Source organism: Cyanistes caeruleus, chromosome 2, assembly GCF_971803275.1.
Source record: "Cyanistes caeruleus chromosome 2, bCyaCae1.hap1.1, whole genome shotgun sequence".
Taxonomy (NCBI): domain Eukaryota; kingdom Metazoa; phylum Chordata; class Aves; order Passeriformes; family Paridae; genus Cyanistes; species Cyanistes caeruleus.
In genome coordinates, this window is record NC_141702.1 from 95,035,580 (window position 1) to 95,062,138 (window position 26,559).

The following is a 26,559-nucleotide window of genomic DNA, read 5'->3' on the forward strand; positions in this document are numbered from 1 at the left end:
TTCTGATGCCAGTGTTTAGTAAGGCTGTTTATTATCTACAGTTTCTTAAACTTGGGAGTCTTTGCGTGTGAGTAAAATATTGATGAAGAAGCATTGACTTGAAGCCAAAGTCAATACACACACTCCTGCAGTTTTTTATGAAACTACCTAAGCTTATGAAGCCAGGTTTTCTGATAAAAGTGTAGAAGTGTTGTTCCTGTTAGCTTAATAAGTGTGTACCCTTTTGACATGAACAAAATAGCACCACTGATAATCATCTTCTGCTTTGAAAGCATTTCATTTATTTCTGAGAGAGATCGATGATATTTTAGTTTTTTAAAAATTGCTTAGATTTTTACTCCTGATTAATTATAGAAGAAGTAAGCAGCAGTCTTAATTCTCTTCATTGAAAAAGTATTTTTGCAAATTAGGCCAGTAAACTGCGTGAAATCAGCCTCTGCAGAAGTAAACAAAAACTGAAGGAACTGATCATATTCTTGTGAATAGAGCTATTTTGTACTCTATCTAAACAAGCTGGAAGTGCAGAAGACTCAGTGCTTTGGAGCAAATGTACTCTGCTCCACAAGAGCGTGACAGATTGTCAGGGAAGGCCAAGGGAAGATAAGAAAATGAATTGTACTATTCACCCTACATTGGCTAGTTTTTACAGCTAGGCCAGGAGGAGTTTGCTGTTTTGGTTTCTTGTTTGCTTTTTGTAGCTGGCATTCCACATTGCTAATTGTGGGCATGCTAATAATCAAGAAAAATGTTAAGCTCTTAAATATCTAAACTTGTCAAATATTATTTTAACAGATTTACTTAGAGATGTAATTTAAGTTCTGTGATACATGAGGTTTGCAATAGCTGGTCTGTAGTCTCTGGCATTTTGCTACTGTATTCAGCTCTTGTTGCACCAAGGTTCAAATGTTTTATCTGAATAAATTGACTCCGATTTTATTAATTAAAAATACTGAAATTAAACTTGTGCTTACAAGGTTTTGGCTTTCCTTTATCTGTAAAAATGAAGTCCGGGCACAAATTGTGTTATTTTGCTGACCAGTTGCTGCAGTTCTTTTATTAATACTGCTTCTTCCATTTCACTGGTACTGTGAAAGGGTAAAGATGTCCTAAGCAGTTTGTTTTTGAAAAAACAATGGCTACCTGAGTAATTTGATATAGGGGACAGGTACTATTAAAAAGTAATCTTTAAAGCTAGATTATATTGAAAAGTAGTCAAGCAACAACAGTAGAAATCTTGTTACTTCAAGAAGAATTGTTCATTGGTTAGGAATTGAGAAGAGGGAATAAGGGAAAGAAGAATACTGGAGGAATTAAAGGGAGTTGTGTATAAATTAAAAGAAAATAATTTCATTTTAAATGGAGCTCACCTTCTCAGAGCATCCAGCTAAGGTCTAGACATAGTTAGAAAGTGGGATATGGAAGTTGGTGGTAGCTTTTTGATCCTTTGTTACCTGGCACAGGTGAAAGCTGGAACAAATAGGGTGCTGTTCTAAGTGAGAACAGCATGTGCATTACAAGGCTTTGGTTATCCATAGCCTGTGACTGCCCCACTCCTCCTCAGATTGCTTAAGATGCAGGAGTCCAAATGCATATGGACCAGCTTCTCTGATATTATTGGCATCCTGCATATTAACTTCCCACACAGAACAGTTGAGTACTGCATGCTAGAAGTTCTGAAGACTTGGGAGAGCCCTGGGCAGGCACATCCACACACACATGGAATTCTTTATAAAGGCTGAGCTGGAATGCCCGTCAGATCCCACAGGTATTTCACCAATCAATGAGGAGAGGATCCATTCCTGCAAGCAGATTTTTGCACACGAATTTTCATTTGTGTGTTTGTGGGTGGAACTGAGGTAGAGGATATAAATACCTTTGCAAACTAATGTAAACCACCTTGTTTTCACATAAGTCAGTCAAGATTTTTAATGACTAAGATAATTCCTACCTGTGACAGAGTCAAAGTGGCACCTCAGAATGAAAGTTGGTTTTATTATATTACTGATTTCCTGTGCCACAGCCTTCCCACTGATTTGGTTACTTTAATTCCTGGTGTGTTGGTGGAGGTGAGGGGAAGCATTGAGAACAATGGGCTCTTACTTCAAAAACCTGAGATGTGTAAAACTCAACTTTTTTATTTTTTTTTTTTCTTCTCTATAATCAGTTCCAAATGAGCGCTTACAAGGAGAACTCGGAACTGGCTTGGTTGAACAAATTGATTTCTCATGCTTGAGAAAGTAAAGTTAAATATCCTTGGGAAGCCTAGAAATTTAAATTTTGAGAACTAGACTTTTTATAAAGGGCTTTTGATTTATTAGATTTAGAGCAAGACTGTTGAAATCACCTTGAGGAGCAGAATTATTTATGGCAGCTGCTTACAGTACCAGTGTAATGCCACTTTTGCATGTTTTTAATTTTGTTCCTTCACATGGTCTGTGCTGTGTTAATGATCACCTTGTCATGCTGCCAGTGGAAAGCAGCTTTATAAATAATTCCCACTGGTAAGATGAAAGTGTTAACAGAAATACTTCAGTGAAGGTCTTGATTAACTTATACACTTGGCTTGATCACAGTGAAGCTTAAACTTACAATATCTTGTTACCAGAACTAATAAAACTCATTCATTTTTTCATGTACTGTGTTAATTACTCTTTTACTTACCCTCATGGGCAGACACACAGAGGCAGATTTCATGTTTGTATTGAAGACCACAATTACACTTTTGGACTTCTCCTTGCTGTATTTAAAAGCTCCTACCCAAACAAAACTAACCTTCCCTAATTCCAGAATCCATATAGTAAACCTTCAAGACTAGAAGATTACTAGATTAGTTAGATTATAGATTATAATTAGATTATAGATTACACTTAGGTGCTGTATTTAACTTGCCTTTTCTATAAACAGCTGAAGAATGATCTTTTAATTTATTTTTTTTTTTAATTTTCTCATATTTACTGAAAGCTCGCTGTCTTATGTTACATACACTAAGAAGCACAACTAAAAACGTAATTTCCAGAACATCTTTCTTTTTTAATTCAAATTCCCCAGATGTAAATATTCCAGTCAAGTGCCATTTTGCAATAGAGAATACTAACATACCATATTCCATCACCACCACCTCTGAGAAACATCAGGAAAACAGGCATGTGCCACCTTCTCTGAAGCTTAATATCAATAGGATCACATAAACTGTGTTAATGGAGGGCCTTTTAGAAAATATGTTCGCCGTATTGATTTCCATCCCCTAAAGCAAACTCCTTGGAGTTGGACTAGATGATCTCCAGAGGTCCCTTTCAGCCGTGAGGATTCTGTAAAAGCAACATGTGTTGGGTAGATCAGTTTAATTAGGCAAGATCATACTCAGGTGGGCAATAGTCTTTAAGGTTATATACCAAAATACACATTATTTGATACTTTGGGTCACTGACCTCATGCTCCCCTAAAGCAAGGAGTTGCTTGGAGACCTTGGAGTTCAAATACTGTGGGTGTAGGGAAAGCCTAGGGATCAAATGATCTCAGGGTGAAATAATACTTAGATATACACAAATTGAATTATTTTCTAGGCTGTTGTATAAAGCTCAACAGTGGTTTCATTTCAGATTTGTACAAGTAGAGGCAATACTAGCAGCCTTTCCTTGTTAGCTGCCTTTTTTTGCAATGTGTTTTGGTTTTTAGTGTGGTCATCTGTGTGTCACTGTGAAAGGCTGTCACCAGGTAGAGGTAAATTCTCCAGATTAGGGGTTTTACACGATTCTCACAATTTGTGATTAAGTCTCACCTAGTGCCATCCATGGCAAGGTGAAGTAGAATGTGGTCTTTCCTGAAGGAAATTAATTTGAAATAAACAAATGCAAAAAGAAGATGTTAAAGACAGAAAGAGTCTTTATGTTAAAATGCACATTACAGTCACAGTGTGGACTGTAACTTCAAATGGCATTAGTAAGTAAAAAAGGTAAAAAGTTCCTTGAGCAGTGAAGTGAAGGAAGCTTAGGTTTGGTGAGGTTTTTTCATAGATTTGTTTTGCAGGTAAATGGATTTCTCATGTCTGATGACTCAGGTTTCATCCTCTCAGTAGCATGACAGCAGTAGGGTCTTTTTTCTTACCCAGATGGCTATTTCATAGAAACAAAATTAAATGTTTCAGTTTCCCGTATGTTTTCTTCTCTGGGTTGAAACTAGCTTACAAGTTGTGGTGGGAAACACATACACAGAAGCGTGCCTCCTGATTTCCTTATTTTGTTTAAAAACGGGGGAAAAATCCCTTTGGTGGTGTTTATTCTTTCAGATAGCCACTCTGATTGAATAAAATATACTAGAGCTGTTATTCTTTTCTGTGCTCTGAGTGCTCTCTTCCTTTCTACCTGCCCTCACATTTCATCCTCTGTGGTTCTTTCACCTTTTCAACAGATCTTGAATTGACCTCTGTAAACTTACAGCCTTCTGCTTTTCTGTCTCATTTGTGTCTTTGTAATTTGCTTTGTAAATTTAATTGTGTGAACTGAATATTTTTATAAGGAGGGTTGATGGGCTGTTGTTATTAGGGTTGCCTAACAGTCCTCATTATAAAATCCTGGTTTTCAACTACTTGTATTAATCCTCACTAGTTGGTACTGAGATTTTTCTTTACTGTATTTTTTTAAACTTTAATTATTTGGGTTTTGTTACCATAGACATGATTCTACATTTGAAATTTAGAGGAAATATTATATTTATGCAGGCTGTGAAAAAGACTGAAGGCCTTTTCTTTGAATACTGTTAAACATATATGCTTTAGATATGCAACCTCTTTTTGGTAAAATATGTACAAGTTTGACTGAGAAATAGTATAAAATGCTATACTTTTCATAAATATATCTCAGTAGAGATTAAAAGGAGCCTAAAAGCTAAAACCTCTGAAGATTTTTGTGCTCACAAAGCAGCTTAAATTTCTCTGCTCCTGAAATGCTTATCTGCATTCTGAGCAGGGCTACTGAGGATGCTCAGTGCCAGGAACACTGCCTCAGGATTGTGTAGCTCTGGCTGTAGGTAGCTCTGATCCAGGCTGTGTTTAGATACTTGAAATCATGAAGGTACAGATCTCTTTTTCTTTTTGGTTCTTGGCAAATTATACATATATGTTGCCATCTTCCTCCTCTAGCCTTTTTCCACACCAAGAATACTCAGGATATTGCAAGGTCAGGTATCCAAATGTTAGGAAATTCAACTTTAATTCAACCTTATAATGCTGCATCTGTGAAGAAGCAAGTTTCACTTCACTGCCTGGGTATTTTAATAGAAGTTCTTTCATAGTTCATTAGACAGTGCAGAATTGCTCTGGTGGTGAATCAGGAACATAGCGTGTAGGAAACTATCCTCTCCAGCAGCATTACTACCTCAGCTGCATGCTGCATGTGATAGAGTAAGACTAGGATCACAAGAAGGGACGTGCCAAAGCTGTTTAATTTTGCCCTTGTGATTTTGCATTCTGTCCCTGCCTCTCCCAGAGAGCTGTTTTGTGCAGGTAAGTTATTCCAAGCAGAGTTTGGAAAGGAGGTCACCATACTGAATGCTTAGCTGTATACCTTGCAGGCATGATTTGCAGGAGTTCAGAGCTCACACAGCTGAAGCCAAAGGGAAGGGCATTTTGAATATTAAAGCATTATGGGGTGCTGACTCCTCAGTGAAACAAGTCATAATGTCTCAGATCAGACATCTAAAACCAGTCAAGATTTTTTCAATCTTCATGACTGTCTGCTCTTCTTGCAGAATAGATAGTGCCATTCCTTGTTTCCGTGTATATCGTTATAAGTGATTCATGAAGCACTCCATATCATGATGAATGACTGAGAGCCCCAGGTTACTTAGCCATTCTGTCTTCCATGCCTATTTAGAATATTTTGGAGTATTTTGAATAAGAAAGGTTCAAAGCCATGTATTAAATGTGTAGAGAATAGGAAGAGAGATTTCTTCCCTGTGGTGGGGAAGTCCCTGGTGTTGTACAGTTCATGTCTGTGTTGCTATGTGAGACACAACTGTTTTTAATTTTTGTCTTGTGCAGAGAACACTTCCATACAGCACACTGGGGAGAACAGTCAGCACTTAGTTCCTTCTCAGTTGAAGAGGCACAAAGTAATTCCTCAAAGAACTTTGAAGGAAATGGAAAAGACAAATGTAAAATCTGTATTAGACAAATATATTGCTATCTATGTTGGATTTTCAGTTGAAGAACTCTGATTACTGACTGAATACTGTTTATCTGTCAAAGAGTTTGTGTATAGATTTACACTTTATGCAAAACTAAGCAGCTCCTGCTCCTTACGTAAATTTACTTGGATGAGGGCCTTGAAGTAATTCATCCAAACCATGTTACAATTTACTGATCCACCTGGGCATGCCGAGGCCTCTGGAATGCCATGTCTGCTGAAGATGCAGATGAAGATGCAGGGAGCCACCCCACTGATATCTTAGATGGAGATACACTATCCAAGTCCCTTGGAGCCTGCTAGAGGATGCCCTGATGACAGCTAGAAGTTTCCTAGCAAATCTTGAGCTGGCTTTTAACACATTTAGACTACAGCTGTAGGGAAATGCTGAAGCATGAGGTATTTCAGCCACAGAGATACAAGTAAGTCATGTGACTTCCAGAGAGGTGTAGACCTGCCCATGTAAATACAAGTGTCCTGGGTCACTGAAGGTGCAAAATCCAGAAGTCACCTAGGTGGCAAGAACTTGTGAAGGAAAAAGGGTGTGAACCACTCCTTTGGATTTCTTTAATGTGAACATTGTGTTGGGAAGAAACATAGAGTCCCAATTCTAGAAATGGCTCAGTCACAATACGGTGATTAGGATCAGCAGGTCTTTAATGTGAATCAAAACTTTTGGTAGTAGAGTGAGGAATATGTGTGTGTAATCTCACTTTAGAGTATTTCTGAAAGGGCAAAACCCAATTTGCTCTCGAGTGAAATCACTGGTGCGTCATCTTCCCATTGAAAAGAGCCAGTGGTTGTCTCATGGAGTGAAAATGCTCTTGGAAAAATCTTTGGAGATAGATATTTTCCATTCAGGATTGAAACTTGGGGCTGTTTACCTGTTACACACCTGCAGGGGAACTGGCCCTAAGTTCTCCTTAGATCACTAAGTGACCTGTAATCACTGTGTTGTTGAATAGGATAAACAGCACCTGCTTGTCTGTATGACTGCAGCTCAATAGTCCAGCTGACTTTTTTTGTTGGAATGTCAGAAAACTTAAAACAGATCCCATTATACTGCACTGAAAGCAATTTGCCAATAGGCATTGGAAGACATTTTGATCTTGACAGAAAAAAGCAAGAAAATTCTCTTGGTCACTTGTACATAGCACATGTGAATGTTTTGTGTTCTTGATAGCTTTTCACATTACAGAGCATTTGCAAATTTAGTTGTATTTTCATAGCATTATGTATCTGTGTCCATATATCACCAAAAAGATAAAAATAATGTGAGCTGTTCCTTGCACATATTTCATTCCTTAGGTGACATCTGAATAAGAATAGACAATCTGGACTGTATTGGAAGCTTTTCATATGAGGGTGGCTGGGCTTTTTCTTAATCAGGCATTCATATAGTGAATGGTTTCTATGGGGTTTTGCTCTTTAGGTGTATTCTCTTACATAGTGAGGAATTTGGTTTAGAAAATTGGCCAGTAAAGAAGCTGAGACTGTATTATGAACATTTTTGACATAAATTACTATACAAAAGGTTTATGGCACTTTCTGTAAGAACAATTTTATGGCCACTTCTTTTCAAATATCACCTTCTTTTAACAAGCAATATGAAACAAAGATTAAAATTAAATATAAACCATCCTAAAAACAGTGTCCCCTCCATAGCATTTTATAAAAGGTATCAGAAGTGATGCAAAGACAGAGTTACGGAGGTTTCCAAGTTGGATTTCTTCCTATTCTACTCAAAAATACCTTCCTTCAGTAAGTCACACATACACTTGAATCAGATGTGTTGTAGTGATTTAGCAAGTGTCTTCTCTACTCAGATGTGCTCAATAGCCACAGTTTGCAGGAATCTTCAACTCTGCCTTGTTCCACCCTTTAGAGAGAGCTGCTGGAAGAAGGATGAGAAATACCAATGTAAACCAACATTTAGGAGAAAGTATAGAACAAGATCAAAACATGTTGTAACCTAAGAGGCCTTGAAAACCAGAACATTTTTCAATAATCTAAAATAACTGAATTCCAGTAATTCCAAAGTGCAGTTTCCTCAGCAGTTGTCATCAGCTGAGTTAAGCTTGCATCTAGAACGAGGGTTATAGCACCAAAAAAGTTTAGTGTTGTATCAGTACTTCTGTAGAAATAAATAGCATTTTTATGCTTGTTTTTATGTCTTGCAAAAAATTCGCCAAGATACACTTAATAATTCATATGAATTGACTTAATTAAAGAAGGAGAGAGAACTTTTGCATTGAGACTTAAAATTTTCTTAGCAAGATTTACTGGTGAGTCTGGAACTTGTTAAGATCAGTGGCTTTTTCAGGGGGAACTTTATATTACTTCTTTTTGAAGAATTATATTATATAGAAAATGTGCAAGCACTGTGATTTCTTTTACTTTATTCCCAAATTTATGTCAACACATTACAAGTTGTTGTCAGCCCTCTTATACAACATTAGATCATCACATGGATGAAGGAACTGTTTGCTTTCTAGAATACAATGCCACTAATTAAAGTTGAAAGTGAATGGACTGAATTAGAATCAGCTCATCCATCAAAGACTGGCTACTGATTATTTACTGACAGTGCTTCATTTAGCTCTATTAATTACTCAGTGGCACTGTTATGTAAAGGTCATGCTTGAAAAATTAAAAAAGAATACATGAAAAATTATTTTATGTGTGCAGTGCTGGGGTCCAGAAGTGGTAAATGTTAAACAGAGTGTTCATGTGAATAATCTATTAAATGTGTTTTTTCTTATCAGCGTTTTTTCTTATCGGCGTTTTAATTGTGAGTGAGTAAACAGGACAGCAGCTTACCGATCTTATAGGCTCCTCATGCAGGCTGTGATGGTCATGGCTGTGGCTCCATAGGAATAAAGGAACGTTTGCCTTTCTATTACTGCTTTTAAAATAGTTTTGGGTTTTGGTTTGGTTTAGTTTTTTTTTTGTTTTTTGGTTTTTTTTGTTCTGCCCAAATTAAATGGGTTTACAGGTATTGCAGGGAGATTTTTTTTGTAGTTTTTTGTACTCATTACCCGTTATTTCCTTATTCCTTTATCCTTTAAATAATAAGCCTCTTACCATCATTCTCCAGATGTCACTCTAAAATTCCATCCATGATTCAGAAGTAAATGTGTCTCCTGTGTTCCTACAGCAGAACTGTAACATACAGCTCGTTCACATTCAGTAACCTTTATCAATGCTAAGCAAAAACTTCTGTATAGCTGATAGATGCCAGTAACAAGAGTCTTCAGTTGTATATTTAATTCTAGTCATTGATACTAGTTTTGAAACTGTATTTACCTTCATTTTTTCCAATAAATACATAATTTGAGTTTAAAAACCTGTATGTTCTCATTGGCAATGTTTTAAAAGTTAGCTGAATAATATTTTTACCCTGTAAAAGAGAAAAGCATGATTTCTGTGGGTTTAGGCACAGGATACTGTTTTTTTGCTGTTTAAATTAGAACATGGCTTGGAGGGGGGAGGCTCTGCAGAAGTGGTAATGTAAGAGATAAAGTCCAAATGTTCATTTCCTCTGACAGATCTGTGAGCTGTGGTTGTTTTGTATTAAAACCCTTCGTGTACAGGAGCATGGCTAACATGGGAAAATCTTACATATACATACATATATATTTTAAAAGGAAAAATAACGTAATAACTGAGTTGAAAAATACTGTTTGGTTCACATTCCAAAAAAGGGCTTGAAAAGATGATGAATATGTGTGTGCTCTTTTGCTCAAGAAGGGACTTTAATTTTCTGTTCAGTCCTGAGCTGTAAGTTTCCAACAGTAATCAGGCATGTTATAAACTCAGATCTGTTTATAATCAAAGTCAAAGCTGAGAGCAGCATCACCACCGTTCTACTCAGAGACTACAACTATTAAGAAATTAGTTTTGATTAGTTTGTTTTGTAATGGTGTTGTGTTTTGACATCGTGTTGCGTGATGTCAGGAAGGGCCTCTTTTTAAAGCCATCCTGAAAAAGCACTGCTACAAAACAGACTCAGGCAGGGAAATGGAAAACATATGAAGCGGTTGTACGTCATTTAGGAAATGGTATTTCTCGAGAGGATAGAAATTATCTAATTGCCTTTGATTTTATGAAACACTATGAAAAGGAATCTGCTTATATATTAGATTTTACATAAATGGTCGTTTTAAAAAGTGGAAAGTTTGATGTTTGTAACTTGTATTGACACAGCACAATTGGAAGACCCATCTGCCAACCATCCAGATGCAACAGTTACCATTTCTTTCTGCAGGTTTTTGTTTGCTTTTTTTTTGGTTGGTTGTTTTGCTTCTTTGGGGTCTTCTTTTCTTTTGTTATTCTTCTCAGTTGTCTTCTTTTAATTCTAGTGCCCAGAAGGGTGAAAGCATTCTAATATTATTGAGGAGACTGGGTGGGTATGAAAACCCTTTCCTTTCTTTTATTCTGCCCTGCTATTTTCCCAGTGGCAAGACACCTATGCATTTTCTTGCCACTTGCACAATTCCTGCCTACCTCAAAGTAGAACCTATTTCAACACAGAAAATGTGTTTTCTAGCCTCACTTTATTTACCAGCTCTTTAACTCCTGGGTTGGGCCAATGGTTTTTGGTTTTTTTTTAAATTTGAAGGCTTTTTACATTTTGTGAAGTTTAGGCATACATAAACACAGCATATTAAGTAAAAAATATATTGGCAGTACTGCCTCACTCAGCTCTCTTATATTTCATATACTGAGAATAGAACAAGCTTGATTATTACTGAACACCAAAAGGAGGACAATCTTTATATAACAAAGAAGTGATTAGTGATTAGGTGAAATTTTCCATTTGCAAATCTAATATTACAGGTATTAGTGACCATGATGCTGAATCTGCCATCATTTGGACGAGAACCTGATATCTTGCTTGATTCTCATCATCTTTTACAGTGATGTATCAGAAAACATGTGATAAATCCCCAGTTTTGCCAGGCAATCATTCAGTGATCTTTGCTGCTTTAAATGTCCATGCTTGCTTCTAAAGTAAGAATACTACCTCATTTTACCAGGGTGTTATGAGGTACCGTATTGATAGTGATGTATTAATATTTATAACTTGATGGGCAGCACTTTGTGCAAACAAGTAAAAAATATTTTACCAGTTGAGATGGTCATGGTCTACCTAAAATACCTAAAATACTTTCTGTAATTTCAGTTGGAGAACTTACACTATATATTTTCCTTGAAAACATCACTACAGTGTTCTTTGTGAGATTTTCTCTTGGAGCTGTTACATGAAGCTTCCTTGCAGATTCAGTTCTCTTTCTGTTTGTTCTGAACACAGTAAATTTTACAAAAACTGTGTTGCTCTTTGATCTAGAATGAACTTCAGTTAACAATTTGCAATACAAAAATTAAAAATGCTTTTTTTGGGCAAGGAATATGTTCTGCTTTTCTCCTTTGCCTATATTTTAACATGGTTGTCCTTAAAATCTGTGTATACACTCTTGATACATCCTTTCAGTTCCCCATAATATCACCGAGGCTTTAACAGAGAACAATTGTATAGTTGGAGGACGTGTAATAGGCAACTACAAGAAATATTTACATCTGGCATGATCAAAGCTTTTGGACTATATGAATGTGTATGTGGGAGGTCTAATTTTTATGTGGGCGCATTCACAAAGACTAAAACACTGCAGTACTTAACCCCTTTCCCTTTATGAAAATTCAATTCCTCAAAATGAAAAAAAGTATGTAGTACCTGATTCTTATCCTTATTTTTCATTTTGATGAGTAGTAGTAACTATTCTGCTTGTAACTACTTGTTTTAAGTCGCAGAGAATTATTTTGGTATTTCAACCCTTGTAGTGGCTTATTTAGTAAGATACTATCTTGCTTGTGATGTTTTTGCATGTTGGAACATATGCACATTTTCAAATTCAAAAAACCTCATCTTTTTAATATGGTTTTGATAGTCTGTAGAACTGCTGTGGAAGGAGCTCTGCTGTATATTTTCAGTTTATAGCACTAGCTAAATCTTCAGGTTTGGATTTTGCAGGTTTAGTTCCTCAGGCAGTAATCAGCTGTGAGCCCTGGCTACTTGAATTTTTCTTAATTGAGTTACTTCAAATAGTTAGATTACAAAAGGCTATTAACACTCATTTAAATAATCTTAGCATTTTGTTTGGAAGGCTCTGATGGGGACGTTAGGGATGATAGCTGACCTGGGCTAACAGCTTGCTGAACGGGGAGGTCTCGCTCTCCCTCTGGCTTCTTTCCTTCCTCCTGCTGTCCTGTGATCTTCCCTTCCCGGGCCCCCAACTACACCAATTCTGACTGCAGGATAACCAGCTCAGCTTGCCAGCCAAGCAGAAGAGCCCACACGCCAGAGCTCTGTGCCAAATGCCTATTGTGCTCTTCTGAGCCTTAATTTACCAGCTGATCAGCAGAGTACTTGAGCTGGCTCCCAGGTAAGCATTAGGGGCCTGGGGGGGCTGTGGTGAAAGGGGAACCACCTGCCCTTTTTGCCCCTAGTGAACTTGCATTTTGCTCAGAGCACTCTCTGAAGTCATAGCATGAGTCATGAACACAGCATCATGTGTAATATGTGGCTTCTTGAAAATCAGCCCTGCCTTTGCAGGCAGGTGATGATGTGAGGAGGGTTTCTTGTAAACAGTGAAAACTGTACATTTCCTTTGAGAGGACACACATCTTTTGTTGATGTCTTCAAAGATTCTATGCATGCTTACAGCATTCCTGGCGGTTACTTTTAAAGATGGGGGTCATCAAAGCAATAGAATCTTTTCCCCCTGTGAAAGTGTTTTTTACCTATTAAATCATGGGTACCTATGTAACTTTGCCTGCTGTTACCCATTTGCATTACTTCAGCACTCAGGCTTAGAAGAGTTAATATACTTCTTTTGGATATATGCTATATCTCTTTGTTACCCTTGTGGCATTGACGGTCCACAAATCTAATCCTGAACTATTCTTGCATCAAATTTGTGTAAACTGGTATCAAAGTCAATATCAGGGTGCTCTGGGAGTAACAGCAGCTGAGGGAGCATTTCAGAAGTCATGGAGCCATTCCTGATACTCTGCAGGAGCGGGATAGAATGAGTGGGTGGAATTAAAAACCCTTCATCTGACAGACACTGGTATGTTGTTGAGTCTCTATGAACACCTGAAGTACCAAGATAATGGTGTGCTAAGCTTCTCTAACTCAAACCCTTGCAAGGTAGGCAAGCTTTTACCCAGATTTTGGAACCCTAAGTTTTAGTGTAATCAAAGTGATGTGGCTTTGTTTTTCTCTGGTCTCAACACCAGAACTGACACACAAGATAAGTTCATCAGTTAAATGGCATCTGCGGTTCACAGAAAGGTGGTGGGTGTGTTCAGGATCTTCATGTTTTTCGTGAGTGCTACACATCCTTTGCATGTTTCCCCTGTATTTTTTTCTCTTTTTGAATCTGAAAAAAACAAAACAAAACAACAAAACAGCAACAAAAAAAGACTTGCTATTTCCTTTGTTGCAACTTGTAGGATTCTCTACAAGACTGCTGTACTCTGTGACCACAAAACTGCCTTTTCTTCTGTGTCATGCTGTTGGAAAAACTGCTAGCAAGCAAGTTTAGTCTAAGCAGAACCTCAGCATTACTTGTTTTGCTACCTCTTAGTAGTTTTCAGCATGGTCATGTAATACCACAATTAGAGGCCCCAGTCTATTTCTTGATGCGTTTCTCAGCAATTCAGTGTCTCATTCACAAAGAGAGCTTCACTATATGTATTTATACTTAAGGAGACTAAATGTTAAAAAGGCTTCAGAACTGGCAGTTCTATCTAAGCAACAGCTAACTCAGCAATAGGAAGTACCATGTTTGGTTTTTAGCTCCCAACATCACCTAATTTGCTAAATATTCAAATACAAATAAAGTGATATAAGGAAGAGGCCTTATATAAATACTTATAATCGTAGGGATTTAGGAATCATCATAAAACTCAAAAACATCATCAGAATTCAAAAGAACTGAGTTTAAAATACTGCATTTTGTTCATAACTAGCTGTTTCAGGCTCAGAACACCATGGAAAAACACTCCATTTTCATCTCTGTTCTTTCAGCTCTGAAGATTGCCAGTATTTCTGAGGTCCCTATGCACTTGAATGAAAGTGTTTCCTGCCTAAGCAAACCGAAACAAAGAAGACAACCATTGTGTCCATTATTTAGTGTATCAGACTGGTACCAAATGGGGCACAGCAACAGGGAAAGCAAGGAGTTTTTTTAAAACAAACAAACAAAAAACAAACACACACACACACACATCCCACCAGAAAAAATAAACAAATAAAAAATCCCCAAGAAATTCCTGGAAAAGAATGTCAACAAATAGGAATGTCAACAATACCTAAAATAAGTGGGATGGAAATGTTGCACTACCCCACTTCTCAAGTACTCCCTCACAGAAGAAGCTCAGGGGTGTCCTGATAATGTGATAATTCCTGACATGAAGAAAACAGATTTGAACATTTGATTTTACTGTCTAGCAGAGACAAACTGTGTATGTAGCATTATTAGTGTCACGAAGAGATTGACTGCCTGCCTTCCTGTTACTTGTTCAAGGAGATTTCCATTTACCCTCATCTAACTCCAAGATAAAGAAGGGACCATCTGTTCTTTCTCCTTCACTCCCTTCCTTATTATGGTCCTTTGTCCTCATCATCTCAAATACTAATTCATTTTTGCCAATGTCCTCGGTACATTGCCTGGTCTGTCAAGTGCATGTACTTGTCTTTCCATCGGTCTGTTATGCCCGTAGATGTTTTCTTATTCCTTAGCATGTGTATTTGCCTAATCTTGATGTTTCAGTGTTTCTCTCCTGTGCCAATGTACCCCAGAAAACCTGAGGCCTTGGGAGGGGTTACAGCACAGCGGGGTCCATGCTCCAGCTCTGAATGGGGAGTTGTCAGGGAGAAGTCTTGGCTACACTGCTGTGCCTCCTCCATGTAGATGGTTGTTTTCCTTCAGAAGAAATGCTTAAATACAGTCACACACAAAAAGTAAGGTGTGCCTTCCATATCTGTATGGATTCTTACCAAATAATTCTGACTCTTCTGTGTTGTCTGCTCCCAAATTACAGCATTCAGGAATAGCATGTCCTTACGTAGCACTTCTTAGACCATTCAGTGAACATTTTTCAGTTTGCTGGTGACTCTGGACATGGATTAATTTTGCCAGAATCCTTTTTACAGTAACAGGGATTTTGAAAGGGCTTGTCCACTAGCTCTCCTCTTTCAGTCCCCTTCTTGCACCTCTTTTTAAAAGAAAAATAAAATTGCATTAAAGTTACAAGTGGAGAAACTCCTACCTGTGGACACACAGGACTTGGGGCATTTTTATATACTGTTACCAAAGGCAGCCCTAGGACCCAGAGAGTTAAGTCAGCATCTCCCCAAATGAGAGCAGTGAGGAAGTTCAGGGAAGAAAGATGGTGTGGATGATAGCTTTGTGTACTGGTCTGGCATGATGCCAAAATCTGTATAAATATAGCTCTGTGATGGGGTCATAAACAGTGTCTGCCTTTCCCTACTCAAACATCTTTTCTTAGCCTGTCTTCGTGCCTGATCTCTCTTATGCATGTGTGTGTGTATATATGTGTATCTTATTATATAGAAAGAGATTACACACCAAATAATTACTCATTTTATATCCCAGTCCTTTAAAAACATATCATGTGCTGTAGGTTTTGAGTTCCAGTGAAAACGTTCCAAGAGATCTAAGGCATACTGTTGTTTGGCAAAAATAGTCACCATGTAACAGTGACGGGACTGTCTGGAGATGTTTCTAACAGACATATCTATATATTTAAACCCGGATTAATAAATGTCACTACATGGGCAGGAGAAAAAAAAAAACTAAGCATCAGCATTTTTGGTTGCTTCATTATTCTGGAATTGAGAGAAGGCCCCAAGTGGCAGAGAAGTAAACACCCATCTAATTTATTTACAGTATTAATTTATCATTCCGCATATGTTTGTGTAAGATTGGCATCTGAGAAATCATTTTTGTGCTGATTTTATTTGAAAATGTTTGCAGTCTTACTCTATATTCTTACACGTATTTTCTCTCAACAGAGTTTGCATTTAGGATAGTGAATGCTCCAATGGCCTTGGATTTAGCCTTTGGCAAAGTGTGTGAGCTGCTCCAGCGGTGGGAGGAGATCCATGCTGGTGTCCCAATCCTGCTGGAGTGGCTTTTGGGAGACAACGACTTGCAAAGAGATGGGGAGACTTCTGCCCTGGTAATTTTAACAAGCAGTTGCTGTAGCATGTTAGAAGCACTATAGTTGTGCAGTCTTGTGGTAGGAATAGAATGAAATGTCTCATCTGATGAAACCCGGTAATTGCTACTGCACTACTAACTGATTTACTGTCTTATAAAAAATTCACATGGATATTATTTAAAATTAAAAGATTTTTATGTCTTGTTTCCTGGTAATGCCAGCATAAAATCAAAGAGATCAATAAGCAACCACTGAAATAAATCAAGAGTTACTTCACAAGGCATTGTTGACTGAAACATTTTGAGGCTGTAATGTAACTACGTTCAGTATAACTGCAGATGATGGCTTCCCTTGAATTTAAACTGTTTTCAGGGTGCCAGTCACATCTGGGCATTCAAGACCAGTGTTCTGTCAGTGCTGGCTTTCCCAGAGACAGCATTTAAATATTGGTAATTTTATGCCGTCATCCGTGTGACTGGTTCTGCACAACACATGAAACAGCCTTGCTTACATCAGCCATTGACTTCAGGATTGTTTCTGTAAAGATGAATTTTGCCATCTTTACAGATCTTTGCCATCTTTACTATCTCTGCCAGTGGTTCTGTAAAAGCTATTACTGTATAATTCACTGTGTTCTTTTTGTCTTGAAAAGACTGTAAAGGTCAAAATCACGCTGGAAGGTAAACCAGAAGGAGCAGGAGCAGCTACATCCTTGAGAAGTTTGTTGGCAATTAATATGACCCATAAAATACATCATGAATCTTCTCTTAAGCCTGTAGTTTAGGTGTGCATTTCTGATGTTTTACTGACTGATACAATTTTCATTTAATCCAGTCAAAAAGCTCTATGATATAGCAAATTACCATACTGCTTACGGAGGTCTTTGTGAAATACAATACTGTTTCACTGGAGAAGGCAAGCACATGTAAAGGATTAGGGCTACTATTTACTGCCACTGTTTCTCAAGACTTGTGCCATAACTGCCTGATCTTTGAAGGCAAAATTTCTTTGGCAAAGTAGGAACCTTTTTAGTGTGTTTTCCCAAACCTTTAAAAAAAGGCATACGAATGTTTACCTTGTTTTTTTAATATAAAACTCTGTTCTATGACAGCCTCTGTTGTCATCATTTCTAGATACATCCTTTTTTAATACATTTTATGATTTATCAAAATATCTTCTATGATGTTATCAAGCCACAAATCATTTTGTAACCACTGCTCATTTTCTTTTTGTTAAGGAAGAAGATGATTCTCTGTTTGATAAAGGGGAAGTGAATTTTTGGGCAGAGAAGCTGACTCATGTGAGACAACTTAGTAAGCACCTTTTATGTCTTATATCAGTGACTCATCTCACCTTACCAGATCATGGGGAACTTAATCGTCTGTCAAGAATAGCACTGGATCGAGCCCAGTGCATTGACCACCTTCTTGGAGCTCTACCTCTGGTTCCAGAGTTTACCAGAACTCCAGAATTCACAAGATTGGCTATTCAAAAGGAGAGAGTATCGGTCTGTCTTAAAATACTAAATCTGCTGAAGCCTGATGACATTTGCAGAAATGAAAATCTGGAAAAGTAAATTACTAAAACTTCATCCTCAGGGAGCTGCACACATTCCTGGATGGGCAGGGAGCCTGAATTCCAGCAATGTTCAAGGAATCAGGGATTGCTGTGGTAACTTCGGGAGCCCTGCAGTACCTTCAGTATTCAGGCTAGAACTACATATTTTGTATTGATTAATTGCCCGTTGATTTATTTTTTTTTGGGGGGGGGGGGGTGGGGAGGGGATGTGCAGTGGGAGACTTTTCCTTTTAAATGTATTTGTTAATTTCATTCAGCTGAGCATTGTTTATTACAGCTACTGGAGGAAGTAAAGCAGCTAAGCCTAATATATTCCATTCATCCAGGTGCAGGCCACCTTGTGTTACATTTTGTCCCACATTTTTACCTTCTGTATCCTAATATGAAGAAAATGTTTATTTTTTTTGTCTCCTTTCAAAATGCAGCATGTTAATTATTTAATTAATATGACCCTTTTTTAAAATCTCTAAATGTTTCTAATAGAAAAACAAACTGTGACTTCTTCGTTTATGGCCATTCTTAGAGTACATTTTAAATTTTACTACATTTTCCTCTGGAGGAAGACAAGGATTTTCACTTTGGTAGTAACTTTGTTTTGCACATGGAAACAGCATTAGTTAGATTTCTGCATGCCTCTTTTCTCCTTTAAATCAATTAACCGCTTTCATAAAACGTCTCTAAAATGAAGACTTGCTGTGTTCAAAATGAAGCAGCTGTTCCATTGCAAACAAAACAGTTTCATCTTTACTTGAAACACCTTGTTCTGCAAGCAGGCCTGGAAAGTGAGGTCCTGCCAAGGAGTGCGAGGCCCTTGGAAGGGTACCATAGGTGATTCTGTGCTGCAGCCCTCGCTTTTGGGAGATGCTCTCACCAGGTGGGGCGGCGGTAGGGATTATTCTGAGTATTCCAGGGTCTTGCTGTGTCTAAAACTCAAAAAAGCTTCTTGAACATTGAATGTTTTATTTCTGAGAATTGGAATTGGGTTTCAATATGAAAATGAGACATCAAAAATAAATACTGATGCGAAATGGTTGTGTTACCTTCTCATAGCCAAGGGCTGCGACTGGATGTGTGGCTGTGGTGTGGCTTGGCCCGCCCCAACACGGACGTGCGGCCCTGTACGCCGTGATTTCGGTGTCTCTGGAAGAAGGATGTGTCCGATAAACGCCTGATTGCTTTCAGCCTCTTCACCTGATGGTGTCTGAGCGCTGTTTAGCCCCGATGCTCGGTGACTCCCAGGTAACGCCCGAGCGCTTGTCCCGCGGCCGGGCCCGCCACAGCAGCTCGGGCTGGTGCGCCGCGCGGCCGCCAGGTGGCGCCACAGCACCGCCGCGCGCGGGACGGGCTCGGGCTCGGGCTCGGGCTCGGGCTCGGGCTCGGGCTCGGTCGGAACGGGATCGGACTCCCGGAGTGCCCGGTCGGGCCCAAGCCAGGGCAGGGTAAGGCTTGAGCCAGCGCTGCTCGCAGTGCTGGGTGCTGCGGTGCCCCACAACCGATCGCTGCTCTCTTGAGTTCAAATACTCTGCTGTAAATACAGCTAAGCTGCCGAATTGGGTCCAGTGGACATCTGAACACTGCACAAAATCACCACTTAAAAAAACCCAACAAACAGAACTTAGGAATAAAAGTTTAGTATTTGCTCTAATGTTCCAGGATTCAGGGTTACTTGTATAAAAAGTAATTTATGGTGAAACTTGAGGCTTCAATAGGCAAAAGAGCAGTGTTGGAATCTGAAATGATGTTTCACAGAATGCCCGCTATCCAACTTAACGAGACATGCATGCGAGTTAGGCTGAAAATTAATTTGTATGCATCTGGTTTGAGGTCCTGGGGAAAGAATAGCCCAGATTGTGTCTGGAAGCCACTATTTAAAAAGTAGTCAAGACCTGTACAATTAATTAACAGCTGCTGATTTTGCCACATCTTTCCATCATTTCTGAACTAGGTGTGACAACAGCTTCTGTAGTAGGAGACAAAAAGAACTTTGTATGTATCAAAGTCACTGTAAAGTTCTGAGACCTTGCTCATGTCAGTGGGTAGCATAAGAGTATCTAATAATACTGGCTTTTTAAAAATTGGGTAGAATTTAAAACGCCTATGCATATATATTTGATACTGGCAAATGGATAAATGCAGACAGGTGACAGCACAGTAATAGACCCACAGTGACTGTAAAATTTAGTGAAGCCTTGAGGAGTTGGTTAATCAGTTACCAAACAGCTCGAAAACTCCGTCTTCCTTATTGTGGTTTTAAGGTGCAACTGGAACCTCTGTCATCCCCTTGAGTTTATAAGAGAGCAAATAAGACTTATATCAGTGCACATACATTTCACCACACGGTGCTGATGATGGGTTACTGTGTAACCGCTCAATGAAGAACCTTTAGACCCCGAGCAGCGATTGCAGGAGAGTTAACAAAACCTGATGCCAGAGCATTTATCGGACGTGTGTTTGATCAAAGTCAGTTTCTCAAAGTATTCCTTCCAATGGCGTTGACACATTGATCCGTGCATGATTGTCACAGTGAACTGTTGCCTCGGTTGGCTGGCGGGCAGGAGCAGCTCCGAGGTGATGTTTCCATCGCAGAGTTGTGTGGGAGGAGGAAGAGTTTGAGCTGGGGTCAGTGCGGAGGCGACTCCGATGGGCCCCGGAGAAGGTTATGGGAAGCGATGCACGTTATGGCTGCAGCCCCACGCTCCGGCGGCTCCCCGTGTGCGGGGCAGCGCCGGTCGCCAGGACGGGAGCTGTGGCCCCCCGGCAGGGCGGGAGGAGGGGAAGGAGCAGGAATGTGTCCCGGCACCGCTGGGCCTGCCGGCCGGCGCGGCGGCCGCTGGGGGGCGGCACGTCCCCGCCTGCCGCGCGGGCAGCGGGAGGGGCCGGGAACGGCGCCAGGAGCCGGCCCGGCCGAGTCCAGGCAGAGCTCGCCGAGCGGGGGACGGGCCCCAGGGGACTGCCGGGACACGGGAGGGAGCGAGGTTTGGGCTTTCCGCCGCCCGGCTCCTCGCCTTTCCCGGGAGATTTCGATCCCCGTTTCCGGGCTCGTCCGGCTGTAGATGACGGCTCACGGGCGGTGGCAGGCCCGAGCAGGGTCCCGCCTGCAGCCCCCCGCCCGCGGCGGCGCGGGAGGTGAAGGACGAGGGCAGGAAGCAGAGGGGCGTGAGCCGCTGGGCAGCGGGGGCCGAGTGCGAAGCCCGGCGCGAGGGGCTCTGCTGACACCTCCGCCCCCCGGCCCGAGGTTTCTTTCCTTTGCAAATGTGTTTGCACAGCGCCGCGCTCCTGCTGACGTGGTCGGGTTTGCTCCCTTGGAGTACGCGGGACTGCCATCCCGGCGCGGAAGCTAAAGAGGATCAAACGCCTCTGCTGGCTTTAGTAGCCATAAAACTTGACGTGTCCGTTCGTCTCTGTTCCCCATCCCGTTTGTCCCAGGGCCGAGCGAACGCGGGAGGGGACGAGGGTGCAGAGGAGTCGCCGCCGTTCCCACGTCGTGTTTGCGCAGCCTTACCGACGCGGGGGGGGCGGGGGTGTTTTGCACGGCGGCTCCCGGCCCGCCGTGGCCGGCGGCCGGCTTCGTCCCGGGAGGGAGCCCGCCGCAGGGACCGGCCGCTGCCTTCGCTCACGGTCCGGCGGCGGGGAACTCGGTGGCTCACAAGACCTTGGCGGGGATGGGGAGGGAAGGGCTGAGCGTGGCAGAGAGACATGGGAAGGGTGCGGGACGCGAGAGGGAGATGCAGGCAGGGTTAGATTTATGCAGGGGGTCGTTTATCAGCCAGGCCGCTGCGAGGGTAATGCCACCTCGCCTCCGCGCCTGGCCGCCAACCTCTCCCAAACTTCAGAAAGAAAGTGCCAAACCCGAGGTCCCCGCAAAGAGGGAAGAAGCGGCCGGGCGCGCAACCCATGCTCGGCCCCGTCCCGCTAGCCACACCGGGGCAGCGCGGTCCCGACCTTTGTTTCAAGCAATTACGTGGCAAAAGTTTATTTTCGGCGGGGCGGGGTGAAGAAGTGTCCCCGGCGCTGCCGCGCCTCTCCCACGGCCCTGCGCATCCTCCGCTCGGCGGCAGCCGCCACCCGGCCGGGGACGCGGCCACCCGAGGGCGTCGGGTCTTTGATGCGAAGAGGGGCGCTCCACAGGGGCCAAGCTCCGTAGAGCGCCGTGAGCGCTGCCTCGGCTGGTTCCCCGCTCCCCCCGCCTCGTCCCGCCCGCACCCCGATCGGCGGGACCGGGGGCTCACTGCAGCACAGGCGCTCCGCACTAAGCTGCCCCGCCGCCGCCGCCAGCGCCCTCTGTAACACTCGGGGCGGCCCGGCCGGCGGGCTGGAGCGGGGCGGGCCCGGCGGGCGGCGCGGGGCGGGCGGAGCGGGGCACCGCCCCCGCGACCATCGGCGGCCGCGTTTATATGGGAGCGGCGCGGGGAGCCTCCGAGTTCCCGCAGTTCGCCCGCTGCTGTGCAGCCGCCGTCGCCGCCTCGGCCCGGCACCCGCCGTCCCGCCGGGAAGAAGTCGGGACCGTTTCGGATCTCAAGCAGACGGCCCTCTCCTATCTAGTCGTGGCTTTTCCAAACCCTCCGAGGAGAGCGGGATCTTTCGGTCCTTCCTGTATATCCGACCATTACAGGATCTAGAAATGTCGACGACACTTTTATCTGCCTTCTACGACATTGACTTCTTGTGCAAGGTAGGGAAGAGCGCGTTTGGCCGGGTGGGACGCGGTCTGCCCCTGCCGCCGAGTTGCAGAGCGACGCTACCGGGGCGGCGCGGCGGGGCGGGAGGCCCATGCCGGGCTGGGCTCCGCGGGCGGGTCACGGTCTGACAACCGGCCGAGAACAGCGGCTGACGCAAGGCTGCATGCCCCGGAATGCCGCCCCGTGGTCTCCCGGCGGCAGCGTTCGGGGCGGGGGCTGCTCTTGCAGCCGCGGGGGAGCTGGGCCGCCCTGCAGCCCCTGCCCGCGTGTTGCGCTGCCCGGAGGAACTTTTGAAAAAAGTTGCGAATGCAGCAGAGCTGGCGCGGGGGCTTCTCCCCGGCGCTGTTCTGCCCCGCCGGCGCTGTCGGCAGACCCGCTCTGCGGGGCGCTCGGGTGGCGCGACCCCCGCCTCGGCTCCCGCGGCGGTGCTGCGTGGGGAGCCGTGGGCAGGCGGTCACCCGCAACACCCTCTCTCTCTCTCCCGCTGTCTCCCCCACCCCCTCCCCTCTCCCCGCCCCGGCAGACGGAGAAGTCCCTGACCAACCTCAGCAGCATGCTGGACAAGAAAGCCGTGGGGACCCCGGTGACCCCTCCCAGCTCCAGCTTCGCGCCGGGCTTCCTACGGCGGCACTCGACCAGCAACCTGGCGGCGCTGGCCGGCGGCTCCAAGTTCCCCAGCCCTACCGGCTCCAGCTCTTCTTCCACATCCTCCTCCTCGTCATCGTCCTCCTCCTCCTCCTCGTTCGGCAATCTGAAGGAGACGGGCTCCGGCGGAGGCGGCGGCAGCAGCAGCCCCACGGCCCTGCTCAACAAGGAGAACAAGTTCCGGGACCGCTCCTTCAGCGAGAACGGCGAGCGTAGCCAGCACCTCATGCAGCAGCTGCAGCAGCAGCAGCAGGCGGCCGGCAAGGGGAGCGGCTCCGGCGGCGGCGGCGGCGGCGGGGCCCCCATCAACTCGACGCGCTACAAGACGGAGCTGTGCCGCCCCTTCGAGGAGAGCGGTGCCTGCAAGTACGGCGAGAAGTGCCAGTTCGCCCACGGCTTCCACGAGCTCCGCAGCCTCACCCGCCACCCCAAGTATAAGACCGAGCTCTGCCGCACCTTCCACACCATCGGCTTCTGTCCCTACGGCCCGCGCTGCCACTTCATCCACAACGCAGACGAGCGCCGCCCGGCGCCCGGCGGGGGCACGGCCGCCCCCCCGCCCGCCGCCGCGGCCGGGCCGCACCACCACCCGCACCACGCGGCCCCGCACCCCGCCGGCAGCACCGGCGACCTCCGCGCCTTCGCCCCCCGCGACCACCCGCTGGGCGGCGGCGGCTTCGGGCACCCGCGCGGCGGCGGCGGCGAGCGGCCCAAGCTGCACCACAGCCTGAGCTTCTCCGGCTTCTCCGCCCACCATCACCACCATCATCCCCCGCACCCCCACGGCACCGCCCCGCCGCCGCCGCCGCCGCCCGGGGGCCGCCTGGACGCCGCCCTGCTGGAGAGCCCCGGCGGTTCGCGCACGCCGCCGCCGCCCGCCTCCGCCTCCTACTGCGAGGAGCTGCTCTCGCCGCCCTGCGCCAACAACGCTTTCGCCTTCTCGGGCCAGGAGCTGGGCAGCCTCATCGCTCCCCTCGCCCTCCACACCCAGAACTTCGCCGCTGCCGCCGCCGCGGCCGCGGCCGCCGCCGCCTATTACCGCTGTCAGCAGCAGCCGCCGCCGCCGCCCGGCGGGGCCTGCCCGCCGCCCCCCGCCTCGCCGCCCTTCAGCTTCCAGCCCCTCCGCCGCCTCTCCGAGTCGCCCGTCTTCGACGCGCCGCCCAGCCCGCCGGACTCGCTCTCCGACCGGGAGAGTTACCTGAGCGGCTCCCTCAGCTCCGGCTCCCTCAGCGGCTCCGAGTCGCCCAGCCTGGACTCGGGCCGCCGCCTGCCCATCTTCAGCCGCCTCTCGATCTCCGACGACTGAGGGAGGATGGGGCAGCGGCCGGGGGGGCCCGCGGCGTCCCTGCAAGTAAGTTACCGAGCGAAGAAAGCGAAACCTCTCCTTCCTCTCTATTTTTGGTTTTGTTTTTTCTTTTATATATCTATCTATCTATACACCGAGAGCTGAACAAAACGAGAAACAAAGCATTTTGCAAAAGGGCAAATGACACGAACTGAACAAAGCTATTTTTATAGAGAGACCTTGGAAGAAGGGGATTTTTGTTTCGGGGTTTTTTTGTTGTTGTCGTTCTTTGGAGACAAGTTATGATACGCACCAGCAGCAGCCATTCCATCTGTGTTCGAAAAAAAAAACAAAAACAACAAACAGCATTAGAAAAGACAGCACCAGAAAGCAACAAACAATCCGAGGAGCGTCGGTCCACCAGCCCAGCTCCTCCAATCCTGCAGACACAGAAAGTTACAAACTAGTTTCTTTCAATCCAGTTCAAAAAAAAAAAAACACAGAACATACTAAACCTATAAGCTTTTTTTTTTTTAGGAAAAAAAAAAAAAAAGAAAAATCCAACATCCTGCCAAGAATATGCCTTGATAACAACCTTTTTTATATATATCTATATATTATTATTATAACAAATGCTAAAACCTTCATTCCAAAGTTTAATATTGGTTCCATTGCCACCACTTAGTGGATGTTTGGCTTAGAACAATTTTTTGTTGTTGCTTTATTTGGAAGCACTCAACTGAGTTTAGTTTGTAATTGTTGGAGAATAACTGCTGATTTTTTAAAAATTTTTTTTAGCTGTTTGAGTTGATTGCATGAATGAGTCACTGCACACAACTCAATATGAAACTATTTAACTTATTTATTATCTTGTGAAAAGTATACATTGGTAATTTGTTCATACTGTATTTATCGGGTATGATGAAAAGCAATAGATATATATTCTTTTATTATGTTTAAATTATGATTTTCATTATTAATCGGCAAAATGTGGAGTGTGTTCTTTTCACAGTAATATATGCCTTTTTGTAACTTCACTTGGTTATTTTATTGTAAATGAGTAAAATTCTTAATTTAAGAGATGGTATGTAATATTTATTTCATTAATTTCTTTCTTTGTTTACGTAAATCTGAAAGATTGCATGGTTTCTTTATAGAAATCGGTCTCGATGCTGTGGAGGTAGTTTGCGGAATTTCTATGGGTTTTTTTTTAGAATGTAAATGGTTGTAGCCCGTCCGAGTTGAAAAATGAGAGAGAAAAAAAAAAGAAAAAAAATAGACTGACTTAGCAATCAGACTTCAAAGTGGCAAATCTAATTCAGATTCTTGTTAAAAATAACCAAAAAGTATTTTTGTTGCCTAACTCCACGAATCACACTGTGATATAGTCTCAAAGTATGTAGCAATAATTGGGGGTCCCAGTATTATGTCTCACAGTGCCTTCTTGAGGGTCCATGCTTGCCTTAAATATCTCTCAACCAAATAAGTATTTTTCCTAATGCTTGAGATAATTTGAATGTAGGGATGGGTTTTAAGTACAGCAAAATTTCGCCACTCTATTTTATAAGAACAGAGGCCATCTTTGGATCTGAAACTTTCTATAATACAGGAACATATCTTGTTTATTGAATTCCAAAACCTGTAACTTTTTTTTTTTTTCCTAATGTAGAAAGTTGGGAGTTTTCCAAAAGTTTCCTGGACGGTGGATGAATGAGCAGTAGCTTAGTTTTGTTTGTGCATAGGTACAGATTGAGCACTATGTACTCTTTTGGACTACTTTAACAGAAGTATGTTTTGAATGTAACTAAAGGATAAGTCAACTTGAGTTGTAATATATTTTTCGGGAGTCAGTTCACTACAGATTATGTGAGACTGTAAACTTTGTACTGTAAATGTTTTGTAGTTCTCCCAATAAAATTTTTTTGAAAAAAACAAGAAA

At 43.3% G+C, this 26,559-nt stretch overlaps 2 protein-coding genes and 1 long non-coding RNA gene across 4 annotated transcripts in view; 2 read left to right on the top strand and 1 right to left on the bottom strand.

Annotated features, from left to right (window-relative positions):
* Positions 1-18,167, top strand: part of THADA (THADA armadillo repeat containing) — a 152,142-nt gene extending 133,975 nt beyond the window's left edge. For both annotated transcript variants that reach the window (XM_086878437.1, XM_086878438.1), the window contains exons 37-38: positions 16,285-16,451; positions 17,671-18,167. In XM_086878437.1, the coding sequence (XP_086734563.1) occupies positions 16,285-16,451; positions 17,671-18,009 (506 nt within the window). In that variant the 3' untranslated portion in view covers positions 18,010-18,167. The remainder of the gene's footprint in view (positions 1-16,284; positions 16,452-17,670) is intronic.
* On the bottom strand, positions 3,010-19,141 carry LOC147655014 (uncharacterized). Its single transcript, XR_015283649.1, has 3 exons — positions 19,052-19,141; positions 7,820-8,076; positions 3,010-3,308 (listed from the first exon to the last, which is right to left on the bottom strand). It is a non-coding gene; the product is annotated as an uncharacterized LOC147655014 (long non-coding RNA).
* Positions 19,142-22,373: 3,232 nt separating this feature from the next.
* ZFP36L2 (ZFP36 like 2 zinc finger CCCH-type) lies at positions 22,374-26,559 on the top strand. Its single transcript, XM_086878446.1, has 2 exons — positions 22,374-22,683; positions 23,214-26,559. Exons 1-2 carry the CDS (start codon positions 22,633-22,635, stop codon positions 24,639-24,641), a joined length of 1,479 nt encoding a protein of 492 aa, XP_086734572.1. The 5' UTR covers positions 22,374-22,632; the 3' UTR covers positions 24,642-26,559.

Bases quoted from the DNA above. Each gene is read 5' to 3' on its own strand.
- ZFP36L2 (XM_086878446.1), top strand. From the start codon at position 22,633: ATGTCGACGACACTTTTATCTGCCTTCTACGACATTGACTTCTTGTGC. The intron at 22,684-23,213 runs GTAGGGAAGAGC...CCGCCCCGGCAG, and splicing joins ACATTGACTTCTTGTGCAAG to ACGGAGAAGTCCCTGACCAA.